Source organism: Columba livia, chromosome 15, assembly GCF_036013475.1.
Source record: "Columba livia isolate bColLiv1 breed racing homer chromosome 15, bColLiv1.pat.W.v2, whole genome shotgun sequence".
NCBI classification, from domain to species: domain Eukaryota; kingdom Metazoa; phylum Chordata; class Aves; order Columbiformes; family Columbidae; genus Columba; species Columba livia.
Window position 1 is genome coordinate 13,916,880 of NC_088616.1, and position 27,323 is coordinate 13,944,202.

Here is a 27,323-nt window from a genome sequence, read left to right on the forward strand (position 1 = left end):
CAGGTAATCAAAACTAAACAATTATTTCTTAGTATAGATGTACGTCAAAATTTTCAAAAATCGTAATGCATATATAATCATTATGTGAACATAAGCAACGCAAGAGCATCCAGTCTGTGGAGCACTTATGGAGGATGATCCCCAGTGTCCCCCAGCGCTGATAAAATAAGGAATGCCGCTTAACAGTATAATTGACTCTGCTGTTAAGTTTATTTCTCCGTTTCACCCTGAGACACGGTTAAACTGTGAGGGGACAGCACAACCGAGGCGGGCGGCTCAACATGGCTCCGCCACTCCCGTCATGGCGGCGCCGCTCTCAAGATGGCGCCGATCCGCAGCTGGCACCTCCCCTCCCGCCGCACGCAGGGCCACGCTCAAGATGGCGGCGCGGGGCGGCCGAAGAGGCGGCGGGGGTGTGGCGAGCCGCGGAAGCCGGGTCATGGCAGCGCCGGAAGGACCGTGCGGCGGCCGGGCCGGCGAGGAGCCAGGCCGGGACGCGGCCGGTTTGAGCGGCACCCGGGGGAGGTGGCGGCGGTGGCCGCGGGACCGCGCGGCCGCCGCCATGTTCCGTTGTGGAGAGGTGAGCCGGGGCGGGGGGGGCTCTTTCTCCCCTCCGCTCCCCGCTCCGGCCCCTCGGAGGGCCGTTAACCGGGGCTCTGGCGGGGCTCGTCATCCGCCGCTCTCTCCCTGGGCTGGGGGCAGCCGGGCTCCTCTCCGGGATGGAGGCGAGGCGGGAGGGGCCGGAGCCGGCTCCGGGGGCAGTGAGGGGGTGGAATGGCGGCGGCGGGGCCGGGAGGTGCCGGTGGCCACTTTTCCCGCGGGGCTCGGCCTGGGCCGCCCGGTGGCGTCGAGAGGCCCCGGGGCCCGTTCCGCAGGCGGTTCTGCTGCCGTCTAACGGAGCTGCGTGTGGGCGCTGAAATCGCCCTCCTGAGGTGCCTCTGGGGGGTTTGCAGAGCCTGCAAGGTGGGACCAGCTTCCCCCGTCGCTTCAGTGGGCGCCGTGGCATTGATGCCGATTTGAGCTTTATTAAAGATGGTGCTAAATTCCCAGCCGACCCCTGAAACCGCCGTCACCACGGTGGGTTGGGGGCTGCGTCCAGTCCTTGCGCCACACAAGGCGTCGTGCGCCCCGGTGCCTTGTCAGGCGGTCCCCATGAGTTCAGGGTGTCCCTTGTCCCCTCAGTGTGGAAGGAAGGTGGCTTGGGGCAGAGGAGCAATGGGCTCTCGTGTCCCCTTTGGAGCCCAACCATCAGTCGTGTCCCTTGCAGGGACAGGAGTTGGACTCAATGATCCTGTGGGTCCGTTCCAATTCAGGACATTCTGTGGTTCTGTATGGTTACGGTGTAAACATGTTGCAGAAGAGCGATGGGTGATGTGCTGCTGGGCTGCAGTTCTGTTTGTGTGTGTATATATATATATATATATATAGTTATATAACTTAAGGTTGTTGAAATAGTTGGCACTTACTTAGAGGAATGATGTAGATGCTGCATTATATTTAGAAATAATCAGGGACAGTGACTTTCCAATTGCAAAGTAAGTGGCCAAAGTGAAAATGAATGTAAACCTGTTTTTTTTCCTCATTCTAGAGCAGCCAACAGCAAAAAAGTGAGTGAAGGTTCTGTGGCTTTGCCTCCATATTGTCACCTAAAGGAAAGCTTTTGGAGTCTTCGTGCAGATAGAAGGACTTAAAGATTCAAGAGTTTCTGTTCTGTCTCACTTTATGAATCCTTATGAGTATCAGGGTATCTATTTACTCACAAACTTTGCTGAAGTTTCTGAGCTGGTAGCTTTTATTTTTTTCTTTTTTCTTTTTCTTTCTTTCTTCTCCCCCCCAGGACGTTGTAAGTGGGGAGAGTGAGGAGGAAAGTAATGGTGTCAACTTGATGGAGTTCTCAGATGAGATCCTTTTGCACATCCTCAGCTACGTCCCTTGCACAGACCTTGTCCTGAACGTCAGGAGAACCTGCAGGAAACTCGCCATGCTTTGCCTTGACAAGAGTCTAACCCATACAGTTTTACTTCAGAAAGACTATAAGGTGGGGAGAGTTGCTTGCTTCTTCTGTTAGCTGTGAAGACAAATCTGACTTCTGAAAAAAATGCCGGGAGGTAGAGCTTTGCCATGTGTCTGCGTAAATGAACTGCTCTTGAACTCTGAAATCAAATAAACAATAAACTGTTTTATAAAAGCATTTGTTTTCCAGAATGCTTTGTTAGAACAGCTCTGTGCTCCCTTAGTTTTCATTGACAGTATATTACATAACTATCTTCTCTGTGTTTCTGGAAGCTAAAATGAAAGTAAATGTGACTTTCCATTCGTAGTTGTGGTTGTATGTAGTTGTCATTTCCTCAAAATACATTTTTCATGTTGTTTTGCAAAAAAACCCCACAATCTTGCACATATTGCTGTCAGGCATGCAGTCAGCTAAGCCAGAAATTGTGTAATAACAAAAATAAAGCTTGGGAATGAAGGAGGATACGTTTTATGAGAACTGTATCACCAAGTGCAGGCAAGGGGAAGCCTCTCTTACTCATTTCCGAAAGAGGAAACTGGAGGAAGGAGAATGGAAATGTTCTTCTTTCAATTTGAGTTTCCCCAGATAGCTGGTTCTGCTGAAATCGCTTTGCTGTTAGGAAATGGAGATGCTTCTCCTTTCCGCTATCAGTCGCTGAACAGATTTAGCCTCATGGTCCGTAACGCAGAGCTGCGCAGGCTGAGAAGCTAAAGGAAGTTTAATCTTAAGAGCCTGAAGCATGGCAGACAGAGCCAGCTACCAGCAGTATAATCATTCTTAGACTGTGCTAGCATGCTGCAGCCTTTGGATGAGCCACGTAATCTAAGCGCAAACCACTGTTATCCCCATCGTCTGGTGGGAAACTGAGTCAGTGCACACTATTGCCATATATCTCATTGAATGTGGTTTTATTTGAGTACAGGTAAACAAAGACAAGGTGAAGCAACTGATGAGGGATATCGGAAAAGAGATTTACCAGCTGAACATGGCTGGGTGTTACTGGCTGCCCAGCTCCACTATCGATCACGTAACACGATGCAAGAACCTGGTCAAACTGAACTTGTGTGGGTGCCACGTCACCTCTCTCCGTCTCTCAAAGATGCTGTCCACGCTCCAGCACCTGCGCTCCCTGGCGATCGACGTCAATCCGGGTTTCGACGCCAGTCAGCTAAGCAGTGAGTGTAAAGCCACTCTTAGCCGCGTCTCGGAATTGAAACAAACCCTTTACACGCCGTCATATGGTGTCGTTCCCTGCTGCACTAGCCTTGAGAAACTGCTGCTTTATTTTGAGATCCTTGATCGCTCACGAGAAGGTTTTATGCTCTCTGGGCAGCTAATGGTAGGTGAGAGCAATGTGCCCCATTACCAGAACCTCCGCGTCTTCTATGCCAGGCTGGCTCCTGGCTACGTTAACCAGGAGGTGGTGAGGCTGTACTTGGCGGTGCTGAGTGATCGGACACCCGAGAACCTTCACGCCTTCCTTATTTCTGCCCCCGGTAGCTTTGCGGAGACAGGAGCCACTAAAAACCTCCTGGACTCTATGGCTCGAAATGTACGTCTGGATGCTTTACAATTACCCAAAGCCTGGATTAATGGCTCTGGGCTCCTGCAACACTTGAAGTTCAACAACCCCTTCTACTTCAGCTTTAGCAGATGCACCTTATCTGGTGGTCACCTGATCCAGAGGGTTATTAACGGTGGGAAGGATCTTAAAAGCTTGACTAGTTTGAATCTCAGTGGCTGCGTTCACTGCCTGGCTCCGGAGTCCTTGTTTCGGAAAGCAGAAGATGACATTGACAGCAGCATTCTGGAAAGCCTGGTAGTGTCCTGCTGCAATCTGAGACACCTCAACCTCTCTGCAGCTCACCATCACAGCTCAGAAAGCATAGGGAATCACTTGTGCCAGCTTCTGTCCAGGTTAAAGCACCTGCTCTCGTTAGCACTACCAGTTTGCTCCATCACCGATGTTGCTGCAAACGTGGAAAAGCCACCCACAGCATCTAATTTCGTACCCCAAACATTTGGAAGAAAAGTTCGGATTGGGATACAGACATATCCAAGGAACTTAGCGGACCAGGCAAATCAGAAGATCGAGTCTTCAGTTTTCTGGGCTCTGATGGGAAGCCTCCGATTTTTGGAAACCTTGGAAATAATCGGGTCCAGTTTTTCCTCTGCCATGCCCCGCAACGAGCCAGCGATTCGGAACTCATTGCCTCCTTGTGTCCGGGCACAAAGTGTGGGGGACTCAGAGGTGGCTGCCATTAGCCAGTTGACTTACTTACAGAGCCTCACCTTAGCACAACTGCCCAGTATTCTTACTGGCTCTGGGCTTGTTAACATTGGATTGCAGTGCCAGCACTTGCGGACTCTTTCATTGGCCAACCTGGGCATGATGGGGAAAGTGGTCTATATGTCAGCTCTCATGGACATGCTGAAGCACTGCAAGTGTTTGAGAGATCTCAGGTGAGGGGCTGCTGTTGAACTTCTCCAATTTGTTTGGGCATCTCCAGAAATGTAGTTCATGGTTTGTTGTGATTTGTGCGAAAACTGTGTTTCTGTTCTGGTCAAAAGCAGCTGCAATGGCTTGAAAACTGGGTATTTTCCTTCCTGACTTGTGGAGAACGGGAAGGCATCGCGTGCTGTTCTTGAGGGCTCAGGATGTGCCCTTGAACCAGTGTTCTAAGAGCAAAAAGTGTCAATGCTGCAACTACCTTCCTTTTAGATAAGGGAGCGTGGATGCTGCATATTTGGGAGCTAGTAGCCTGTTGGGGCTAGGTTAAATACTACATGCCTTTGCTGACTTCTTGGCTTTGTGTACACCTCTGTCTCTTAAATTTCCAGGACAGAAAAGACTCTTACAGTGTCTAGATAATGTAGAGTTCTTAGGTTTCCCAATGAAGATTTTTTTTTTCTACCTTTGATTTGTATTAAAATCTTGCTTCTTTATTTTTTTTAAATTTATTTTTCTTTTCTTGGTAATACATTGAAAACATTCCAAATTTAAAGTTTGTCCTGTTGGTGTTCCTCTTCTCATAGGATTTAAAGGATCCTACCAAGGATCTGATGCTGAAGGGTGCACAGTGGAGCTTCACAGTAGCCCAGTTATCCTTATGAAAGCAAAGGGCACGAACCATGATAATTTCTTTGCACTAGTCTGTATGAACACAAATGTTATTACATTAGAAAGATGCTTTTTTATTTTCCCTAAATCAGCTTCTGTTGGTGAAACTGCTAAATATGTCAGTCCCGTTGTCATCCTGTGTTCACAAAATGGTTCTAAAATGCCTGACAGTAGTAACAGCAAAGTCATTCCTGTGATCACCAAGACAGTTATAGTGTGACTCAAATTATGGCTCATCAGCTGAGACTGGTGTCTGTACGCATGTTCCTGATCCATTGCAATAGTGAAGGGAGCCAGGGTGGCTAAAATACTTCAGGAGGGTTTTCATTTTCCACCACTTCCCATTTCTAACAGGCAAGGAGCCTGTGGGTCTCTCATCCAAGCAAATGGCAGCTTTTGGAAATTCAGTTGCTTAATGGCTTGGGTCGTGTGAATGTATCTTTAACCTTTAGGAGACTAAATACCATGGAAGAACTAAGATCTGGGGAAGGAGGTTTGGATGTAAAGTGTTGATTCCATCAGTCTAAGCCCTGTAGTTTCCAGAGACTTTGAAATGGAGGCCAAGAGTGATAAAGATGGGAGGCAGCACAGAGCCTTGAATAAAGGACGAACAAGGGTGTCTCTTTGTAACAGCCAGGCATTTCCATGTAAGCTGTCATTGTTCTTTCTTAAGTAAAGTCTAAGGTTTTATGTAGGTTTAAAAGGATTTTAATGTTTAGCACTTCCTCCTGATAATGTGGTTTCCTTTTCGTTTGACTAATTCCCTGCTGCTTTTACCCTTTTTTTTTTCCCCTCCACATTTTCCATACTGAGAAACTTCAGTTTCAGGGGATATTCCAAAGCAACATTGTCATCTAGCGAGTGAAAGCCAGTATTGCAAGTATGGCTGTTGAATCACAGAGATTAACCTAGAAACCTGCTGAGAGGTTGCAGGAGACTCTATGCTTCTTGTCCTAAATTTACAGTGGACCAATAATGCTGTTGAAAAATTGGAGAGGCTTCCTGTTTCCTTAATATTAATTTTAAGCTGTTACCCAAAGCACTCGTGGGCTGTTAAGATCTCTTCAGGCAATGTTACCTGACCAGAAATTTCAGGCTGAGACTCTCAAACAGAATTTATCAATTAACAGGATTAAGTTGCTGAGATAGCCCCGTGTACTACAAAAGCTTCCACAGAGATTATCCAGATCAGGTTTGGACCAACAGCTTGTTATCACCTCACAGGATTAACCTTTGTGGAGCTCTTGGCCTTGCTGACCCAATGACTGAGGTTCCCACGTGCTCTGGGGCCCTGTAGTAAATCTGCACTGTGCAGACGTGCTCTCCTGGTGACACTGGCTCCGAGCAGGTTCTGCAGACTGGTTTCTGTGAGGGAGTCATCCAGTTGTGCCGTTAGTTAAAATGTGGACCCTTGTTGGTCAGGTGTGGCTTCACCACGTCATTTAGTTGTCCTGCCCTGGGCTGTGACATGAGATTGCGGACAGCCATGATAGAGGATCTGTCTCTTTTCTCTGGGCCGGGTGTTTAAGATGAAAGTTGGATTGATGATGGTTTTTCTTCCCATGGGAGAGCAGTAGCTTTGATCCTTTGCCATCCTCTGACCGGGGAAGGCTGGTTGTGGTCACTCTGTTGGCTCAGAGACCCAACTTCTGCATCATCACGTGTGCATTGTGAATATTTCACGCCTGCTTCTCTCTAGGCAGTAGACTGAAGATGACCAGTTTGATCTGTGTGTGGTGCACTGGAGCAGTAATTTCCTAACTCTACAGCAACGGCCTAGTGAACGTCAGGTAGCAAAATCTGAACTGTGGTTGTTGTAAGACCAGGATGGATGTGCTGGTCACGTCTAAGACCCATCTTGACCAATGTGCTTTGTGGAAAACTTGAAAACCAAAGTTACTCCCTGTGGGCGCTGGAATTCTGCAGTTTAGGGCCTTTCTTCCTATTTGTGTCCTCATCCTTCAGCACACATCGTTCAGGAGTAACAAGCGAGCCAGAAGTCTGAGCGTGCCGTGTCGCATTTGTTGTGCCGTCCTGCTGGGATGAGCAGGTAGAAGGTTGTGCTGTGTAGAAGTGCAGCTCCATGTGCCGTCTTCCCTCTTGTCTGAACGCGGCCCAAGCACGAATTGCCCGTTGACTTGTTTTTTGTTTATTCTTGCAGGCTGGAACAGCCGTACTTCTGTGCGGGCGCCCAGTTCTTCCAGGCACTGAGTCACTGCTCCTCTCTCCAGCGGCTTTGCATCGTCTCCCGGAGCGGGACTCTGCAGTCTGACGCAGTGATGTCATTCATGGCCAACTGCCTTGAGGTCATCATGTGCCACATGTTTATGGGCGAATCTCTTACCGTTTGCAAAAATCTCCAACAATCTATTGTCCGGAGGTGAGTGCGGAAAGGGGTTGATGTGGAATTTTTGGAGCTGGTGAAGATTTATCTCGATTTCCTTGCTTGCCAAGGTTTATATGGCTTGGAGCACTTGTTCCACGAAGCTAATAAGTACTGTGTAACCGCTTGGCACGTGAACTAGTCTCTTATTTTAATGAGTGAATCAGTGAAATATTTGAAGGTATTATATGAATTTTTGATTCCGTTCCCACCCATGTTCTCTGCAGTTCCATTGGCTGTGTTGGAGTCCTGGATGTAAAGCTCTGTCATAAATCAAATGACACTTTTTGCGTAAACAAAACATCTGCCGACATTTTAAGTACCGAGAGATTTGACCTTGAAGCTTTCCTCCTTTCCCACAAGTGACTAAGATAATTCTCCGTCCTCTAATCACTTGTAAATGTCACTTACTGATAATCCCCTGGCAGTGCAATTCAAAGCCTTTAAAGGGTTGTTGTGAAGGGGTTTTCTTCAGGGGGGTGTATGGGGGAGAATTGGTACCAACTGCCTTTGCATGTTTGGCAGGTCTTAAATGCATTTTGCGTGGCCCCTTGCAGTGTTCTGAGGCTCACGTGGTGGGAAACGTTTGTGTGTGAGCCGTGAACTGCATTTGAAAAGCGAGCTTTTAATTACGCTTGGCATTTTGAAATCTCCTAATAGTGGCAGTCATCTTACCAAATATTTCCCGTGCAACAGACTTACCATTATTATTTTTTTTTTCTTCCTATAAGGCTTTTTCTCCGCCTTCAGTCTGTTTGCTTTGTCACCTACTGTTGCTTTACCCTGTTAAGCTCTAATAAAAATTTCAAACCACACGGCATTATTACTGCATCCTAAAGGGTGCTCCTCCCCCCAGCCTTTCTCCGGCTTTGAGCTGACTTATTACACTTGGCTTGTTTCCGCGGATCAGATCCAGAAGAGCCTACGACTAAATTAGCTACTACCAAACTGCACACGAGACGGTTTGTTACAGCCTCTAACAGGCTCTGTGTCCTCTGGGACAGCGATTGTTGGAAACATCTGAGTAAATTCCTTGTGATGTGACAAGGATTCTTTCAGTTTGTTTTTCACAGGGCTTCATATCTGTAAAAACACTTATTGATGGATTTCACTTGTGCTTTGGGGATCCTTAGGAAGAACCGAGGATCCACTGTTCCCATTTTTCATTTTGTCTCTGAGAAGCCGCTGCAGCACTGGCCAAGATTTTACCGTCCGCTTACTGAGCAGAAATACACTGTTCTGCAGTCTTTTCTCCTTCTTTTTCTCTGTCATGGTTGGATTCTTATCACATTCTGTACCTCTTAATAATTTAAACCCTGGGATCTTTCTGAAGAGCAGCTGATGCCTTGTGGAAACGTTAAAATCTATTTTTATATTTAGCAACAGGTTCTGGCTGTCATACTATTTTTCTTCTTTTGTATTTTATTAATAGAGATGTTTGTATGGAACAGGATTTCTGAAGGTTTTGTTTTTTGTTTGTTTTTTTTTTTTTGAAGAGAGCATCTGCTCCAACTGCACGTTCTATACCTGAAGTGATAATCCTCTATGACATTGTAATTGGTGGCTCTGGAAACTATTTTGATGTCACGTAGGATTATGACTTCAGGAGGAGGATAACCACTGGGAGCAGATGCTCTCCTAAGCAACAAAGATCCCGTTCTTGTGCAACTGTCTCTAGTAATAAAACGGAAGGAACAAAATACAGAAAATGATGTGTAAGCAAAGCCTGGAGTCTTCCACAAGGCGTCAGTGAGTCTTTAACCACGTGATTTTTCCAGCGATCCCATTCTCATCCTTGAACAATTGTGCCTTCAGATGGGGTCTGGAATTGACTTTCTCTTGACTGCGTTTTGTCTGCTACTCCAAGGGCAAAGAGACGTGCAGTAAAATCCGTGTGTGAGCTGCTTCATTGCCCAAACCTGTGGATAGGGCTCTAATTCACACAGCATGGCTTCCTCTAAAAATGTGCTGCTAGTCTCTTTAATCCAAGGTTTAAATTGGAAGAGCCCGTTGGGCAGCAAGTTTGAAGATACAGATCCTTGTGCCAGAATGAAATACGGTGATTTATCCTTTTTGTTGTTGTTATCTGTTTGGAACGGGTGCAGATGCGTGTGCGTGGGTGGCGAGGAGGACGAGGATGCGAGAGCAGGGGAGGCAGAGCTGTGAGCTATTCTTTGTTCCCTCTCTTGAGCTGGGGGAATTGATCCGTATTCCTCGGTCCCGTTCAGGGTTAGAGTTTCTGGTTTAGGGCTATAGTGATGATTTTGTTTAGGCTGAGAGCAGCTGAGTGATGGCTGGTTTTGAGCAGCGAGATGGAGCCAAGGCGACTCCCATTCTTCCAATGCCTCTAAAAAGCGTAGAAATGCAAGTGGGAACTGGAAAGGCTGAGGGCTGGGCATGCACCAGTAGTTTGCTGCAGGTGGTTGAGTTGGGAGGGCTTGAAATTGGGACCAAGTGCAGTTCAGTTGTGAGTGTACGGGAGGGTTCGGATCACAGGAGAGACTGGGACTGATCTGGGGAGAACACACTGGTTTGAGCTGCTGAACAGATGGTGTTTATACAGGGTGTGGTGATGGGAACTGGGTATTAAATCTCCTGCATCAAACCGGTGCTTAAAGCCTGAACTGATTGTCAAACTCTTCCCTTTGCCTGTAAAATAAGGATAGTATTATGTATTTCTGTTTTACTGGCTCAAAAAGTGAGTTGTTCTTATTTATGTCAGTCTTGTGACAGCTATAAACCAGCCCCTGTGGTGTCCAGCTTTCTTGTGGGCAGTTTTCTGGTTGAAGTTTGCTGCTATTTGGGACAATTTAGTTTACGTATTTAAGTCGTTAAAAGCCTTTGATTCAGTTCTGCCTCCTTGGCAAGGAAACACGGTGAGCAGAACAGCACTCGTCTGGAGCCCTCATCAGCAAACAAGAGGCTTGCAAGGGCAAGATCTCCTCTGAGCTTTAGAAAAGACTGTTTCCCTCTGGGCAGATAAATCATTGCAGTGTTTTTCTTTATTCTTTGTTTTTCCTTCTGTGTGTATGGCAGGGGTAATCTCCTTTATGGTTCGGGGAGATACTCTGTGCACATAAGGAGGACACAGTGGTTCGAGCGGGAGATGTGGCTTGAGTGGCTTCCCTGATCTTCCTCAGATTTCATGTGACAGTGGTCTGGCCTCAGTTTCTCCGTAAAACGACGTATTTTTTTCCTGTCACATGGTGCTCAGCTGCTGCCAAACTCCAGATAGCAGCGGATCTAACAAACACGATGTTTTCCTTTTACGCTTGCACCCTGACTTTGCCAAAGTGCTTAGTTCCAAGCATCTGTTGTTTTCGTTTAAATAACTCCTCTCTTAAAACCACTGCGGTGGTTATTCCAGAAACACTAAAATACCACAGTTAGTGGACTGACGGTTGTAGGTTCAAGTCTGACCCCAGACCTGTTGCTGGGCAAAGAGGCTGCTTTGTACAGAATGGGAATTTTCTTCTCCCTTTTGGGTTGGGTTGCTGTGATTCTTTCTAAACGCCTGCAAAGAGCCCTGTGTCCAAAGGCCGGGAAGGGGCACAGGGTTTTTTTACTTCCAGCGGCTTTCTCCAAGGATTTCCACACTGTTATTTTGTGAAGTAGTCAGTAGATGGAGCTGTGACCTATGGAAGGTGTCCCTCTTCTTAGTGCCGTGTTGAATGCTAAATAATCGTATTTATATGCCTGTATTTCTCTGCCCCAGAAGTCTTGCGGGCAAGGAATTTGGATGACTTCAGGATTGCACAGCTCCGTGGCGTGGTTAGCGGGCACTTCGCAAATGTGCAGAAGGAGTTGCTTTCCTGGTGAAGCTTCCCGGGAGAAAACAAGCTGGAAGAAGGGATAGGAAATGCTTTGGCAAATATCCCCTTGGCCTCAAGGACAGATTTTATTTTCCAGTGTGTTCCTTTAGAATTTTGTCGGTTTTAGGAGCTAGCTAAACACTTAAGCTATTATTGTAATGATTCCAAGGACTCTGCACCATCAGACAATACAAGCCTGTGAAAAGTCCTTGAAAAAACACCTTGGTAAAGATCAAGAAGGCAATGGTAAAAAACAAACCAAACCAACAACAACAAAACACCAACAAAAAAACCCCAAACCTCAAAGCAAAACAAAAAAAAATTCTGAGAGTGCAGTGTCATTGGAGATTCTTCATATACAGGGGGAAAGTGTCAAGGCATAGAGGCGGTGAGTTGTGATTTATAGAAATGAAATCCAAGTTAAGCTGTGGTAGAGAGTGTGGTTGGGAAGGGAAAGATCGTGGTGCAGCTGAAGTGTGTTTTGGGGAGCTGGGCTGTCATCTCGGGGGTCTGACAGCTCTCGGGAGGAGGTGCAGAGGGCTGGGGCTGGCTGGGTCCTGCTGCAGCATCCCCCAGAGCTGGGAGGTCGTCAGTCCTCACTCAAGCTCTTTGCCCCATTCCTGTAGCCACACTGGTTACCTGTCCCCAGCAAATGACTTTGCAAAGTGAGCGTAGGATTCTGAGGTTTAACCAGTGCTGGAAAGTGCAAAGGATTTTATCGTTTTAGGGCAGTTCTGGGCATCCAAGACCCAGAGAAAGAGGAACGCTGCCTTCTGCCTGTGTCAGGTGTGAGCACCACTTGGTTTGAAGTGACTTTCACGGTAGGACTCTTGCCACTTTCCAGGAATAGCTATTTCAGTCTGAATTAGATCTCACTATTCAAGTTTCTGGAGCTTTATCTAAATTTTCCCCTGCTTGTCATTGTCCTTTTTTAACATGAAGCTTTTGGCTGGATCTTACCTTTTCTTAAACTGCTGGTTCCAGTGGTGCTCTGTGGTTGAGCCATGATACTTGCTAAAGGGACGAAGCTCCCTCCTGGGACTCAGTTGCAGAAACAGGGCTTCCAGGTGGCAGCAGGGGGGTGAAACTGAGTATTTGGAAAGTGCTGAGTGAGCCAGCCCCTCTCCTGGCATTTAGCACAGGACTGAACTATCACAAATGAATTTTTGCTCTCCTCAGAGTGAAGCATTCCCCCCTCTCTTGTTGCTATTGCCCTGGATATCCCTGCAGGATTCCTCTTGCCTGGTTTCTCATTGTGTGCTTAGCCTCAGAAAACCCCTTTGGGGTGATGCTTTTTACTGTTAGGTTGGCTGGGAGGGGGTTTTTAGGGCAGTAAGCGACTGCCAGATCATCTTTGAACTCAGCAGAGTCCTCCAGCCTCCCTCCTGCGCTGCCCACCTGCTGCCGTTGTATTGACACTGCAAAAAGCTGCTATTACCACCTAGGGCTTATTGGAGATTTTCAAGCTGGTTTTGCATCCTTTCACCATCTTCTCTTCCTTCTGACCTTGAGAAAGCCCCTCTCAGGACTCTCCTGGCTTTCCTGGAGCCCAGAGCCAGCACGGTAGCTGCCGATCCCCCGCCAACAGTCTGAGCTGTTGTGGGCTCAGGCCCTGGGTCTGATTGCAGAAGACTTAATGTATCGCTAGGCTGGTGTAGTGAATCATTAGCATCCTGCTCCAGCTTTCATTGTCTGCTTCATTTCCTGCTCTTAGAAACCCCTGAATCATTCTGTCACAGACTGAATAACAAACTGCATCCTTGTCAGCTTGCGTTACCCAAGAATTCCTTGGCGGGCTCAGCAAAGGCTGCGTCTGCTTGAGGTGTGGCCCGGACACCTTTGCTTCTACCAGGGATGTTGTTTATGGGTGGGTGCAAATACTTTACAAGCTTGCGGGACCATCCCCAATTTGGCATATTAATGTATCTTCTTGTGGGGGTACTAACATACTCCCTTCTGAAATGCATTCCTGTGGTTGACCCAAATGGTTTGTTCTAACTGCTGGTTCATGTGTTTTGCAGGGAATTCAGTTCTGAAATCTTCCGTAGCAGGTAGATTGGTTTATGCATGAAATGGGTTTCAAGGAGTGTCCTGCTCTCCCTCTTGGCTGAGAAACAATATTGGAATAGTACTGTCGTGCTTTCTCTTCATGAGGGTGTAAAAGGCTGAACGGAAGCATTAACTGCAGCTTTAAAGCATTTCCATAGTAAAATAAATCTAATTGAGCAGTTATTGCAGAAGCTTTTTAATTTGTGGAAGAGATTAGGAAATAACTTGCAGCCTGCTCTGGCAGAGCACTCCCCTAGGACGTGTCCTGGGCGCTCTGGCATCGCTCTTTGGGTTCTTATTCCCTCCCCCTCTAATTGTCCGGTCACATTTGACTGATGCAGAGTTCAACTGGCAAAATAATGCAAGAACCTCAGTCTGCAGGCATGTCTGATACAAACCTCAGCTGAGAGGAGCAGCAGTGGAGTGTCATTCGTGCCTTACAGAGAGAAACCACAGTACAGAGACATAATTTTCCTCTGCCAGGGTGAGTCTGATGTGTACTGTTCCTTCCCCGTGACATGATGCAGTGGCAGAGGATGCTGCATTGAAGGTAATGGGAGAGTTGGCAGCGTTGTGTGTGAATGGCTTTGAGTCCTATCCACGTTCCTTCCTCTTGGGCTGCAGGCTGTAGTGATAGGACTTAAGGTGAGGGGAATCTCAGGCCTTGAGAGAACACCAGGTTGTCCCTGTAGACATGAGGGGATAGAAGACACCCGTAAATAAAACACTTTATGGAGGAAATATCTCATTTTGTGGAGTTAAGAGCGACCTGAAAAGTCACAGCAGCTTTCCTCAGGAACTTCTGAAGTCTGTCTCTGGGATCAGAAGGTGAAGTCTGCTCAGCGCTGGTGCTCTGGCAGGATTGGAGGTGAGAATGGCACCCGGGAACAGGTCTGCTCTAGAGTCACTGCGTGGAGGCTCTGAAACTCCTTGAGAGGCTTTTGGGGGATGAGTGTGGGGCAAGAGTCCCCCCTGCTCACATGGGAAGGGGCTGGGGGAGTCCCACCCGCAGTTTACTTGACATTACTGGAGGATGCTCTGGAGAAGCTTCATTTGATGCTCTTGGCCATCACTGTAAGCAGGGGGAGCTTTTGCAATTCCCTGCTACTGAGTTCAGGGCATGGCCAGTGGAACACATTCTAAGCGCATGTCTGGCCTTCCTGAAAAGATGAGAAAAGTGTGTGTGTGTGTGTTTGTTGGGTCATGCCACTTGTCAGCTGCTCCAGCTTGCCCTGGCATTTCCTCCGTTCCTCATGCTCCAGGGATGGGAGTTTCCAGCCTGGCTCAGGTACACTGGCTGAAGCTTTCAAGAGAGGTGCCACAGTTAAACTTTCAGATGTGAACAAGTTTGCCAGTAAAAACAAAACTTATGCTGTGCCTGGTGGAGGATTAACAGAATTTTTGTGCATGTGGGTAAAAGAGCTGCATACATGGCAAAAAGTGAGTCAGTCTGAATTATCTGGGTTTGGGAAACTTGCTCCTCTCCAGAAGCATCTCTACAGCCTGTTGGGCCAGTCTAAATGGAGGAGGGAGAAGGTGTTTGACTGTAGCAGAGACTGGTTTGGATTTGTGAGAGTTGTGCAAACTGGAGTCCACATCTGCTCTGTGCCCCTGTGCTCTGCTCCCCCAAGTCAAGCTTCTGGTTTCCTTTCTTTAGACGCTTTTCCCATAAGCTCATCTCAGTTTGTGGACTTAAAAAACCTGGCCGTGGTCCACCCCTGATACGCTGTATTTCCTCATTTTATCTGGTATGTGCTGCTTTTGTTGCCAAGGCTTAATTATACCACCTTGTGTGCCCTTGTTCTTGCTTACCAGCATTAGTGAAGTGGGATGTGCTGCAAGGTCTGAATTTGGTGTGGGGCTTTTCTTGGGTTTCTCTGGAGATCTCAAGGGGAAAGACAGACATTCCTTAGTCCCAAATACTGTCTTATCCTTTCCCTTACAAGTACGAGGAGGTAAGTTTGAGCAGCACTAATGCAGCAGAGCTGTTGTTTTTTGGGATCTGTGGTATGGAGAGCTATGTTGGGGCATCATCCACTGTTCAGGCTGTCTGGTGAGATTTTCCTTCAGCTTTGGGGGCCCTTTAGCTCCATCAGCAGGTGCAGTCCTGGGGACTCACTGGCCTCCCTAGAGAGGCATGTCTGAAAACACACACTGAGAGTGTTTGCCAGGAGATAACTGCATTCCAGGGAGTGACTCTTTTGTCTTGCTAAAATCGAGGAAATCTGATCAAAGTGCAGCCTTGCTTTGGATTTTTTCTCTTTCTTTTTGACTTTGTCCCTGACCTACATATTGGATCCTGCCACGCTGGTTGGAAGTAATTGAGACTGTAGTGTTAGGCTATTTACCAAGCTGTTCACTTGAAAATAACCTTACTGTGGCCAGTTCACACCTGTTCTGGGATAATTTTGGAGGCAAATAACAAAGCGCTATTAACCCTTTCAGCCACATGCAACCCATTGAAGATCTAACTGTAGGGTGAGGTTATACCTCTGCCGATGCCAGGAGGAATTTGTGACGGGTGTTGTGCTTCTCCATCCGTTTCCCAGCTCCGTGGATGATTCCAACTTGCTGCTGAAGCCGGGCCCATTACGTGTCCCCATCCAAACGAGGACACCCAGAGATCTTGTAAAAGTTCCCGCTGGGGGGTTGTTGGTTTGGTGTTGAGTCTGCTGGACCAGAGGCTACGCTGGAAAATATGTGTGTGGGGGGTTATTTTCTTTATTATCCCACTGGTTGTTTCTGATTAAAGGATCTGTTTTGAAGGGGCTTCTACTCAGTTGCCTAGAAAACTTGCTTTCATTTAATTAATTGTGATGAGTTTAGTCTGGAGGTTTTGTAGGAGAGAAGCGAGCAAGCAAGCATATCCTTGGCTTCTTTCCCTTGGAAAAAAAACCCAGGGTTTCATGTCTGGAACTGCAGCTCTTTTGTCTCCCCAGGTCGACATCCTTCTCTGTCCTTCGGGTTTTAATTTTACAAGCCATGTGCTTGCAGAGGTGGATCGAGTTTGAAGGCCATCCAGGTGTGGAATGAGGAAAGAACCGTCAAGAAGATTACAGGAGCTATTCTGCAACTCATTAACTCAGTCTCTTCCCCTTCTTGTTATCTCCTCCCCATGCCTGGGGCCTTTTGAACTGGTGCTCTAAGTGCTTCTAGCCCACCTGGGCAGGTGTACGAAGAAAGGAATTGCCTTCCGGGGAAGGACTAAAGGAGCGTCGATTGCAAAAGGAGGCTGCTTTTGGGAACTGCTAATCCTGGTTTAACGTTATGACAGCTGCTCGTTAAAATCAGGGTGTTTTTTAACAGGCAGTTAAAGGAGAGGCTTTGCACGCATATTTAGCTGAGAATAATAGTGAACCATGTGCATTTGATTTTTTTTTTTTCTTAAATCACACAAATTGTACATGGAAAGAATTCTCCGGCGTCAACTTGCTGGGGTCTGGAATTTACAAGGTTTGCAGTAACATACAGTTTCCTGTTGAGGGGGGGAGAAAAATTACAAAGCTTGCTTTTTTTTCTTTTTAAGAACAAGTTCAAACCTCTCATATCAATCCAACCTCTTTGGAAGGCGCACTTACTGTGTTGGGTTTTCTTCAGTTGTCTTGGTGGCAGATTGTCATGTCAACTTGCCTAGGTTCTCATTTTTATAGCTACACGTAAAGGCTACTTATAAACTCCGATTTTGTGTATGGTGAGAAGGCAGCACGCAGATCTAATTTGGGAGAGTCTATGCACAGAGAAAGAAGCAGAGGTTTCTGTGCCTTGGGGAGATAGCTGTTTCTTTCTAGCTGAACTTCAGTAAACTTGGTCTATTAACATGATTTTCTCTGCAGGACTGTGGTGTTGGATAAGAAACATGAAGTGCTGAGGCAGAGGAGGGACTATCAAAGAGGCATTTGCTGTATTTTATGTGATTTCACTGCAGACTTTACCAGCTGCCTCCCAGATCAGCAGTTATTTGCGGGTCCGTGTCTCGTCGGCAGCGCTGTGGAAGTAAGAAGCTGCTTTGCTCCAACACAAGCCCCCAGACCCACTGTGGGTGAGGAGCCGTGTCGTGTTCTGCCAGCCCTGAGGCACGAGGCGTGAAGGGCAGGTCTGTGATGCAGGCAGACAGAAAATTGCCCCGGGTAGTTTTGTTGCTGGAAATCCTTATTCCTGCGGCTACCGAGGTTCAGGCGAATTAATTTAACCCACCAGGACTGAGCAACTAGCCTTGGAATGGGAGTTTTTCTGCTGCGTTTTTGGCAGCTCTACTCCAAATCTTTCGTGGATGGGCACATCCTTTCTGCCTCCCGGGAAATGCCAGTACGCTGGCCTTTTCTTGAGCTGGTTCTATTGCTACCTGAGATTTTCATGTGTGTTTCCAGCAGCTGAATCCCCAGCTGTTCCCTCTCTGTTTGACAGAAAACTGGCTGTTTCAGAGCTAGAGAAGAGCCGGGAATTTTCCAGACGCGCATCTGTGTAAGAGAAGTTTGAACAGCGAACTCCTCTTTTGACCCAACACAACTTGGTTCGGCCTCAAGGGACTGATGCTGCCAGTTCAGGTCTCCCTCCTTTCGAGCGATAATGAACTGGCCCTTGTCACACGCTTCGGAGGAAGCGTCTTGGTGGCATGGGGCTAGTAGTCACAAGTCTTTTAATCTTCAGGGTGTAACTCTTAAGCTATAGCATAACTTCCCTTTACCTCCCAGCTATAAAAGCCTGAACTCTTGTTACGCTACACTGAGTAATGCTATTTCTCTTCCCCCATGTTCTCTTACTCACCAGGTTGCTATCATGTAGAGTACTTGCTGATGAGGGCTTGGACTCTTTATACGGCTCTTTTTCCATTGTGTAAATGGTTTTAACTTCCGATGTTCTCTGCTCTGTAGTTACAACCCCACTGCTCCTCTCTCATGTTGTATCAGGCCTCTTGCTTGCAAGATCTGGGACGCGTGGTGATGTGATGTTGGTAAGAACTGGGAGAACAGGACGAGAACACAGATTTCTCTAAGGGGACCACAAGACTGAGGCTGTAGATTCAGAAACCAGAATCCAAAATTCAAGTGGCAAACGGGGATACTTGTGTGTGTTTCTGTTGGGGCAAATTCCTGCGGTGCCAAGACAGGTTTTCTGCAACCTGAATTGAAAAGGAGGCAGCAGTGCGTGTGTGCGTGCGTGCGCTCGTGCACACTTAGATGCTTATCTGCGGATCTGAGCTTTATAAACTTGCTTGTGCTCTAATTGCGGAGTGTAGACTCTGCATGCAGAACAGCCCAGCCTGGAGTGCTAATCCCAGGCTCAGCCCCAAGGGAACGCCTGGTGCTGCTCTGGCCTGATTTCCTTAATGGCTCTGCAACTTGCTGCTGGTTTGTAGGTGGTTTTTAAATTGTTATTTCCGAGCACCTTGCCCAGCTTGGGCAAAGCTCGTAGGATCTCTGGTCCTCTGAGAATACCTGTGTGTTGCGATTTATTTATTTTTTTAAAAAGAAAGTCTTCCTCTCTCCCCATTTTAGCTTCAATTTGGGCTTGTGTCAGCTTAGCAGATTTGCTGCAAAAGGGTGCAAACCTGGCTGCTCTCCTCGCTGACACACAGTGGGAGACCTTGAGATCCAGCTGCCCCTCCCGCCTCCCCCGAACAACCTTTCCTTGCCCCAACATTCCATGATCTGTATCCATACAACCCCCTTCTCCCTCGCTGGAGAATTCCTGTTTCTCCTCGACTAATAACCTGTGTCTGATTTAGTTTCCAGGCGGACCGCCCTGCATTAAACGTCGTCATCTTCCCTCTGCTTCACGAGGACTTGACAGAGGTCATCAGAGATGTCCCCATGCGGCACTTGGATGAAATTACCTTGTTTAAAAGCAGAGTGGCTGAGGAACCTCCCAACTTGTGGTGGTGACTGTCACAGCGTGGAAAGGACAGTCAGCACGAACACACGAAATAGCTTCTTGTTGGCCTGGATTCCCCATCTTCAGCTCCTGGCCGCCTCACTGGATGCTGTACAATCACTTTAAATAGGTGCAATTGCAAAATAATAAAAAAAAAGCGCTGGTCCTTTGCAGTGGGGAAACATCTATTGGATATTGCTTGCATCTGAAAATCCTGTCTCAAAGGCTTCTGGAATTTGATGAGTATTTCCTTGCGGTTAGTATGAATTGCTTTGTTATTTTACTGACCTTAAAGGTAAGAGAAACTGAATTAATGATGCTCTTTCCCCTGTGTCGCCTGGTGTGTTTCCTAAGGGCCCTTGTGTACTTTGGCAGTGTGCTTTGTGATATTGGTGGAAATCATTCTTTGCTTCAGTCTATTTTTGGCAAAGTAGAACGCCAGCTATGAGGCGAAAAAATGTGTGCATCACATATTTTTTTATGTTACAAATACGCATTTGTAGTCACACACGTGCAGTCACAGGTATTTAAAGGGTTTTTTTGATTGAAAAGTACTACAAGGACTCTTTTAACATATTTTTAAATAACAAATTAAGGTCATTAACGCCTCAACCATGGTATGTTCTTGCTGATGCTGTTTCCAGCGGTTGGTCTGGTGGAAGAGGTTCTCAGCTCTTTTCTAAATCCTTGTCTTAGGGTAGATGGTACCTACAGTGAATAAGTTGAGGCTCAGATCTGATTTAAACACAGTCTGTCTTGCAGTGTAGATGGGGATGTAGTGTTCCAGTTCTGTCCTTAGATCCCATGCCTTGAGCTCGTGCTAATTTTAGAGATGTTATAAAGTATTTTCACAGTGTGATTTCAGTCAGCTTCTCTGCTCCACAGAACTTCCTCAGGCATCAGTAGTGGTCCAGATCACTTTCATATTGCCTTATTTACTGAGCACTTTTGAAAGCATCAGATAGCTGTACCAAAAGCCGAGTTACGAATTCCTGGAGTGACATTTCTGGGTGGCAGTCAGATTTCCCTTCTGCTGGAGTATTTTGTGGTAGTGCACGGGGTCTGTCTTCTGCAAAACATCTACGAATGGCTGCTGTCGAACTTCTCCACCTGTAACCTCTTAAACACTCCCTAATGTTTTGAGCAGCACTTTGCCAGGGAGACCCAGTGCCATCCAAAGATGATGTCCCCATCTCCTTGTCAGCGTTTTCTATGCTTGATGCCGTCTCCCAAATGCTGTTCTGTGGCCAGGGGTTCATAGGAGACCTGGTCTGATGGGACAGATTTTGGAGCAAAACACACCTCACAGCTTTGGAGAACGCTTCCCTCATTGCTTCCCCATCAGTCAGGTGTGAACCTGCCTGGAAATCTGTCTTGCTGGTGTAAATCTTGAGCCAAACTGTGGTAACCTCTATGCTCAGGTAGGTTACGGTGTTAACGAACAGGTTAACGTTAACCTTCTACCAGCTCGAGTCTACGCATTGCTAAAACTAACCCCTGCATGCGTTTGCTGCCTGCCCTGAGTTTCTCTCCCTTCCCAGCTCAGCACAGGGTGCCAGCAGCAGTCTCTGGATTGTGGCTGGTAACAGGGTGGTGACCCCGGCTCGTGCTCCTCTGGGAACGGCTCTACCTGAGCCACCAGCGCTCCTGAAGTATTTGAGACTCTGCCTCAGGTTCGACACAGTGCGGGTGAGTGCCGGGAGCTGGTGCCCTCTCCTTGGCATCCTGCCACCGTTTTCTCTCCCGCTCTCCCAGCGAGGCCGTTCTTTCTACCTCTTGTCACACCTCTTGTCTGTTTGAATCCCTCTCTCCCTCTCCAACAGCTTTCTTCTCTCCTTCTTCCTCACTTCAGCAAATCAGATGTACATTTTGGCAGGAACACGAGCCACTGCTTTGTCCAGCTCAGGCCACTGCAGCTCTGCCTGGTTCTTGTCTGTGTTTCTTTCCTAGAATAGTGAGTGTTTGCAAGGCTGCTTTCTCCTCCTTGTGCCTGTAGCCTCAGGGCAGGATAGAGGGAGGGCTGAGGGTATGGAGCCAGCCTTCGGATACTTCAGGAGACCTGTTTTGCCCTGTGGAGGAATCCCCAAATTTGGTAGCGCTGCCAGAGCGAGGCCATTCCTGCCCTCAGCAGGGATGTCCCCTCTGCATACGCACTGTGGCACCGCACTGTGGCACCGGGGAGAGTTTGGCCAAACCACCAGCTCAGCTGTTCGTGTCCTGCTGGAAAAACTGGCTTGGGGGACAGTGGCATCCAGAAAACACCTGTAGCTTAATGGTGATATTAACCCTTTGCTCCTGGGGGTTAGAGTAACCTGATGAAACACGCTGTCCTTAGACCTTTAGCTTGGCAAAGTGATACCCATCTGCCTCATGTCTTGCTAGAGCGGGGCAGATAATCAGGCATGTTTTATAATGTCGTTATTCCCTTGCCTGGAGTATAATGTTTAGACATCTGTATTCACACAAGCGGGTCAGGAGTCCTGATGTGAAGGCTACCAGTTATAATCGGGGCTAGGAAAGGTCACCCACAGGTAATAAAGACAGAGCCACAAATAGTGATAAAAAGCTAAAAATTCCTTCCACTCCCCAACTCTGAGCCAATGCTCGGTATCTCTACTACAAATCCTCTTATGGTGAGCAAGAATTTCCGCTGCTTCTGCACTCCAGGCAGGATTCACCAGATGTTAATAATGTGCTTATTTTCTCTAAGTGCTATTTTGGCATCGGTGTTAATTACAATTTATATTCTGCAACATTTACACTGGGAAAAGAACCCACCCTAATAGTCCCCAATTGGCAGAGCTGGGCTATTAAACATAGCACCATATGTTCTGCGCAGAGCAATATATGGGACTCGGAGCCCACTCGGCTCTGAGACTCCGGCGTGCAGCGTTAGAGGAGGAGAGGAGAACAGAGAGATGGGCATTTTGTTCCAAGCTTTTATTTAATATGGAATTCCCCCTCCTTTTCTCTGGTCTCTGTCCCCATCTCTCCAGAAATCTCCCTCCTGCTGTCTGTGAGCAGGAGGTGATCTCAGAGCCTGCTGATGCCACTGTCCGCAGTCTAAAATAAATGAATTCAATTACAGAAGGTGCCCTTCTCACGGGGGCCGCCCCTGCAGGATTCCCAGTCCCTGCCAGCAAGTTTTTCCGTGCTCCAAATCAGACCTTCTTTGGGGACTAGAGAAGCAATCTTTGCTTGGGCCACCACCAGGAATCTTTGCTTTGAGCACCATGCTTCTTTGGGAGAAGGATATCCTGGCACGAGTGCTATTAGTGCATAAAATTTGAAGCCTGCAGCTCTGCTGATGTCCAAAGTCTTGTTTAGCAACATGGCATTTGGTTCAGAGGGTCTAGACCCGAAGAGTCACAGTGGTTTTGACGTGCGGAATTTGGTGGTGCTAAGTCATCAGCGCTTCCATAGGTTTCTTAGGAGGACTGTAGGTTTAAGGATTGCATCCTCAGCTGTTTTGCAAAGCCGATTTCATGGTCTCTTTAGAGAATGGCAGCGTATCCAGTGCTCAGTTTGGAAAGGGGGTTGTGTGGCAGCAGCCTTTCCCTTCAGGAGATGGATTGTGGTTGCTTGTCTGTCAGAGAGACAGCTCGTCAGGAGGAGAAGAGATGGGAGTGAAAGGAGGCAGGGCAGGAGTGTGATGTGGGCCTCGAACTGGAAGCCAGACACGCACTGTGAGACTTGGCCTCAGTTTCCCCACGTGTGAAAGGGGACAAGGACGCACCCGCCTTGCGCGAGGGACTGTACAGGGGTGCGGAATCTTCTCCCCCCAACACGAGGTGCTGCTCCCTTGGGAGGAGACAGCAGGGCTGAGAGCTTGCTCGCTGGAACTCGCGTGGCCTCCTCCTCCTCTGCCGAAGCACAGGAGGCTCTTGGGGAGCAGCGCAGGATCCGTCCCTTCTGTCCCTTCACCCTGCTGATCTCCAGAGGCGACGTACAGGAATGAGCCTTCATGTTCTAAGGTGCTGGGTGCTTTCTCTCAGCAGCCCCTTTTGTTTTTTTTTAGGATGGGGTATCCCCCTATGGCCGCAGAAATGGGGGGCTTTTCCATTTTGGAGTTAATTCATCTGCTTAAGGGCAATTGGGTCCCCCCAGAGAGTGTCCGGCTCCCGTCCCCTGGCTGCAGGAGCCGTGCTGGGTGTTGCAGAGGCGAATCTTCCGTTGCGGCTCTCCTGCCTCTGCTGAGATGCGCAGGCAGCCGGGGTGCTCCAACAGGAGAGTCATTTCCATAGAAACCAGTGGGGATGTTGTACGAGGAATAATGATTAATAGTGCAGGGATGTTGCCTCAGGCCCTTTTCATTTTTTAGGGGGCAGCGAGGGACAAACCAGAGCACAGGCTGGGGGACAGGCGGGCTCGAAAACTAATGGAAACCGTCCCTTCCATTAATTTCCAGGGCAGCTTCCCCTCTTCTCCTCCTGCCCTGCTCCCCCACTGCTGCTTCCCAGCTTTCGTCAAATTTTCAAAATGGCTAACCTGGTTAGAAATAATCATAATAATAAAAAAGGATGGATGAGGTCTGACTACTAACATTGTTGCTGTTAGCAGCAGGATTTCAGCCATAAAACACGAAGCAAGGGAGGCATTGACCTTTCCGCTGTTTGAAATGAATGGAGACATCAATATCTATTGTTTTGTGGCATTGACCTCTGACGCTCTCGCTTTGCCCTCCCCTTTCTTTTTTTTTAATTTCCCCCTGACACTCGAGGAAAGGGGTCGGTTTGTACCATCTATTGATCCCGATCTTACTTGGTGATAGGGAAATAATTAGAATTTTAAAGATCTCTGCTGTACGCTGCTGAAACACACAGATGCGCACGCTAAGCCCCCGCTTCCCGCGTTGCGTTCTCCCCCCGTCCTTGCGGAGATTCAAAGCTCTGAGATCTGAAGGGAGACAGATCAATATAGGTTTAATCACGATGGGGTTTTTATTTCAGTTTTTTACATGGTAAAGTGTAACGTTTTATGTTAATGCTGTCGGAGTCTGGCTGCCTGGTGCCTTGTTTTATTTATTGTTTTAAGTAGCCCCTTCTTTTGTGAACTTCATCTATGTACAGAGAATGTGAAATCAGGCATTGCTAATTAGCTGTATGACAATTAAGTAATGTAGCACAAAACCATTAGGACACTGGATTTGTTTTTGAAGTTTGTCCTTTGAAGTGGAAGCTGCAGCTCCCTGCCCAAGGCTGCTGGGGAAAATGTTTTTCTATCAAAACTTTCTTTGAAAATAAAATGTCAGTGTAAGAGTCCCTATTTCTGTCGTCTCTCCCTATAAACAGCGGGTGGAAATTGTTTCTCGTTGTAAGATCTGCTGGCATTGATAGAAAGGGGAATTCAGAAAAGCGTTGAATAGGCAGTCGGTCTCCAAAACCCCTTGGTTCTGGTAGAGACGTTACCAAAACTGCTTGTTTCACTTGTTGAAAGAGAACGGTGCTGCCCTGCGGGAGAAGACCCAGGTCACAACCAAGGCCCTGGGGATGGCAAAGGGAGGTGTCCCCCAAAATTGTGGGTTCACCTCTGCCACCCGAAGTGCCATCAGGACGCGGCGCAGCCTGGTCACAAATACCGACAGGCTCCTCGGTTTGGGCTCCTCCATCTCTGCACTCGGTTGACACTTGTGTGTTTGCGTCTGGCCCTTTGTTCTAGTAGTGAGACGAATTCTGAATGTGCAACTTTCATGTACGCTGGTGGCATGTAACATTTCAAATAAAGAGTGAAACTGATGTTGAACCAGGTCTCTTTTGTCACCTCCTGCCTCTTATTTCCCTTTAAAACCAAAGCCATCCTCCTAGCAGACACCCCTTGGTGTTGTATTTTAAGCCACGTAAGGTGTGTGTGCTAATGGGATTTACAGCCCTGTCTCCCCAGGTCTGAGGTCTGTGGGTGCTGCCCTGTGCACCTTGGTGCTTGTGGCCGTGTGCGTTAAAGGAGCTACTTTGTGTTTAGGAAACGCTTTTCCTCCATGGATCTCTGAGCGCTCCGCTGCTGAACCACGTTGCTGCACGATGAAACAACCATTATCCCGGGTAAGTGAACCAACGTGACCTGCAGAAGGTCCAGCATGCTGAGAAACCCCAAGCTACAACCAAATATCAAAGGGGTGGAGGGGAGCGATGGGGGACCCTCCGCACGCCCCTGGGCTTGTGTGCGTGGAAAGGCTGGTCAATGCTAAAGAAAATATATGTGCCACTGAGCTGCCTCTTTTGTTGCTGTTTCTAGGGTGCAGGGTGGAGATGCAGGAGGAGGCCGCGCTTCAGGAACAGCTGGGTGGAAAGTGGTGCAGCTTGTGTACCCACAGGCTTAAATCAGCCCAGCCCAGGTAAGAGAAGCGCTAGGAAATCGCTCAAAATTGACGTGTGATCCATTTTTAAAAGGTGAGCCCGTGCAGGACTTGCAGTGGGGCTGCAGCAAAGCGTGTGGGCTGCATTGTCTCCCCTCGGCAATCCAAGGTCCCGCACTGGGTTTCATTCCACAGGAGATCGTGGACTCTCTGTTTTTCTGTTCTGGCTGGTCTGCTCAGCAGGGCATGGAGTGGAGACGCTCCCTCCATCCCTCTTACACTTGTGTTTAAGTTATGGATTTTATTGTTCCAATAACTTCTATCTCAACATGTTTTTGGGGGAGGGAGGAGAGCGATAAGGAGGGAGGAGGCTGAGGAAAGAATGTGCTTTTGGACTCTGCTAAGCCTCCAGCTTATCTCTGGGACTTGCTGCGGGGTTTCGGCATCAACGATCCCAGAGGAGGACGTAGGGGGCAAGCGGCTGGAAGGGCCGTGGTCAACAGGATGTATTGGTGGGAGGAAACCCGGGGAAGGCCCCAGTGGAGCAGCCCAGTTCCCATTTGATCCTGGTCTTGAACCCTGTGCCAGCTTATCTGTGGGCAAGGAGGGACGTGACTTGGGCAAATAGAGCGTTGATCTGTGGGAGTGGGAGTTGGGGAGCGGGGGCCAGAGGTGGTTCTGCTTGCTGTGGGGAAGGAGGAGGCTGGGCAAGAGCCTCAAACCAGATCACGGCAATCCGAGATGTGTTTAAAGGGGAGAAAAAACAGAATTGGGAAGGCTTCTGGCTTGCCTTGGGAGTTTTGTCTCTCCTTTCCTGCCGTCTGCTGGGTCACCACAGGGCTGGAGCACTTGGGAGGGACCAGAGAAGAGGACAAACGGTCTTTTCAGGGCACGGACAAGCTGTAGCCCCACTCAGTCCCCATAATCCAGCCCTTTTTGTGTTGTCCCTGTGGGACACGCGTTGGTTCTCACACCGGTGGGGACTGTCCCATCAAGCAGAGATTTGGAGTGGGGCCACCCTTTGGGGCTGGGGCTGTGGTGGCTTTCTGGCTGGCATCAGTGTGGACTCCGGTGTCTCATTCCCAGTTCACCTTGCTTGAATTTTCTTTCTGGTGTGTGGAGCGGGAGAGCCACAGCGAGTGGAGAAGAGCAGAAGGATAAGCTTTATATCTCCTACGAAGCACGGATGGATGGAGAAGTATTTCTGAACAAACAAGTGGAAGCTGCATTATCAGACTACCATCGCTGTCCTCTCTTCTCCTTCCCAATGAACAGGAATTAAAAATACAACTAATAACAGCCTTTTACTTTCTCCAGGAGAAGAAGGAAAAAAAAATAAAGCCTTGAAAATGCTAAAGGACATAAAGGGCATTCATGAAAGGGTTGGATGGTGGTTATTGCAGCAGGGGGAAAAACAACATTATTTCACTGTGCAGATAAAAGGAAGTGGAAAAGCAGCATATTTATAGCTTGGGAGCCTGGATTCCTTGTTAAGCTGCTATTATCAAATTAATGTCAAAATGCATCAAACAGGCACGAGTGTTCTGGGCCCCTTATGCAAAGTGCTTGCAAATTGGTTACAAATACATTTGTTTACAGGGTACGAGGCAGGAGTGAGCTAATTAGTCATTGTAGCAGGGTTGTTTTGTGTCTTTTTTTTTTTTTTTTAATTTTTTTTGGCAATTACACAAACAAGCTGTTTTGAAGTATAAATACGCGCTGCGTTACAGCCCCTTTGAAAGGGAATCAAACAGAAATCGCGGATGCAGAGGACGTGGAGC

At 47.8% G+C, this 27,323-nt stretch overlaps 1 protein-coding gene across 5 annotated transcripts; it reads left to right on the top strand.

Moving 5' to 3' along the window:
- The first annotated feature begins 286 nt into the window (after positions 1 to 286).
- On the top strand, positions 287 to 27,174 carry FBXL18 (F-box and leucine rich repeat protein 18). 5 transcript variants are annotated; one of them, XR_010466394.1, is made up of 8 exons: positions 287 to 580; positions 1,838 to 2,038; positions 2,937 to 4,477; positions 7,297 to 7,515; positions 19,105 to 19,506; positions 25,209 to 25,288; positions 25,482 to 25,581; positions 26,629 to 27,146. XR_010466394.1 is itself a non-coding variant. In XM_065031411.1 (6 exons), exons 2-6 carry the CDS (start codon positions 1,733 to 1,735, stop codon positions 19,259 to 19,261), a joined length of 2,130 nt encoding a protein of 709 aa, XP_064887483.1. In that variant the 5' UTR covers positions 442 to 580; positions 1,589 to 1,732; the 3' UTR covers positions 19,262 to 24,992. The 5 variants fall into 5 exon arrangements, 3 of the variants coding, with proteins under 3 accessions (XP_064887482.1, XP_064887483.1, XP_064887484.1); XR_010466393.1 differs by having other exon boundaries at positions 25,482 to 27,174; XM_065031411.1 differs by lacking the exons at positions 25,209 to 25,288; positions 25,482 to 25,581; positions 26,629 to 27,146 and adding an exon at positions 1,589 to 1,744 and having other exon boundaries at positions 442 to 580; positions 19,105 to 24,992.
- The last annotated feature ends 149 nt before the right edge of the window (positions 27,175 to 27,323 follow it).

Coding starts and splice junctions, on each gene's coding strand:
- FBXL18 (XM_065031410.1), top strand. CDS start 302: ATGGCGGCGCCGCTCTCAAGATGGCGCCGATCCGCAGCTGGCACCTCC. Junction 4,478..7,296: donor AAGTGTTTGAGAGATCTCAG/GTGAGGGGCTGC, acceptor TTATTCTTGCAG/GCTGGAACAGCCGTACTTCT. Junction 7,516..19,104: donor CAACAATCTATTGTCCGGAG/GTGAGTGCGGAA, acceptor TGTCTGATTTAG/TTTCCAGGCGGACCGCCCTG.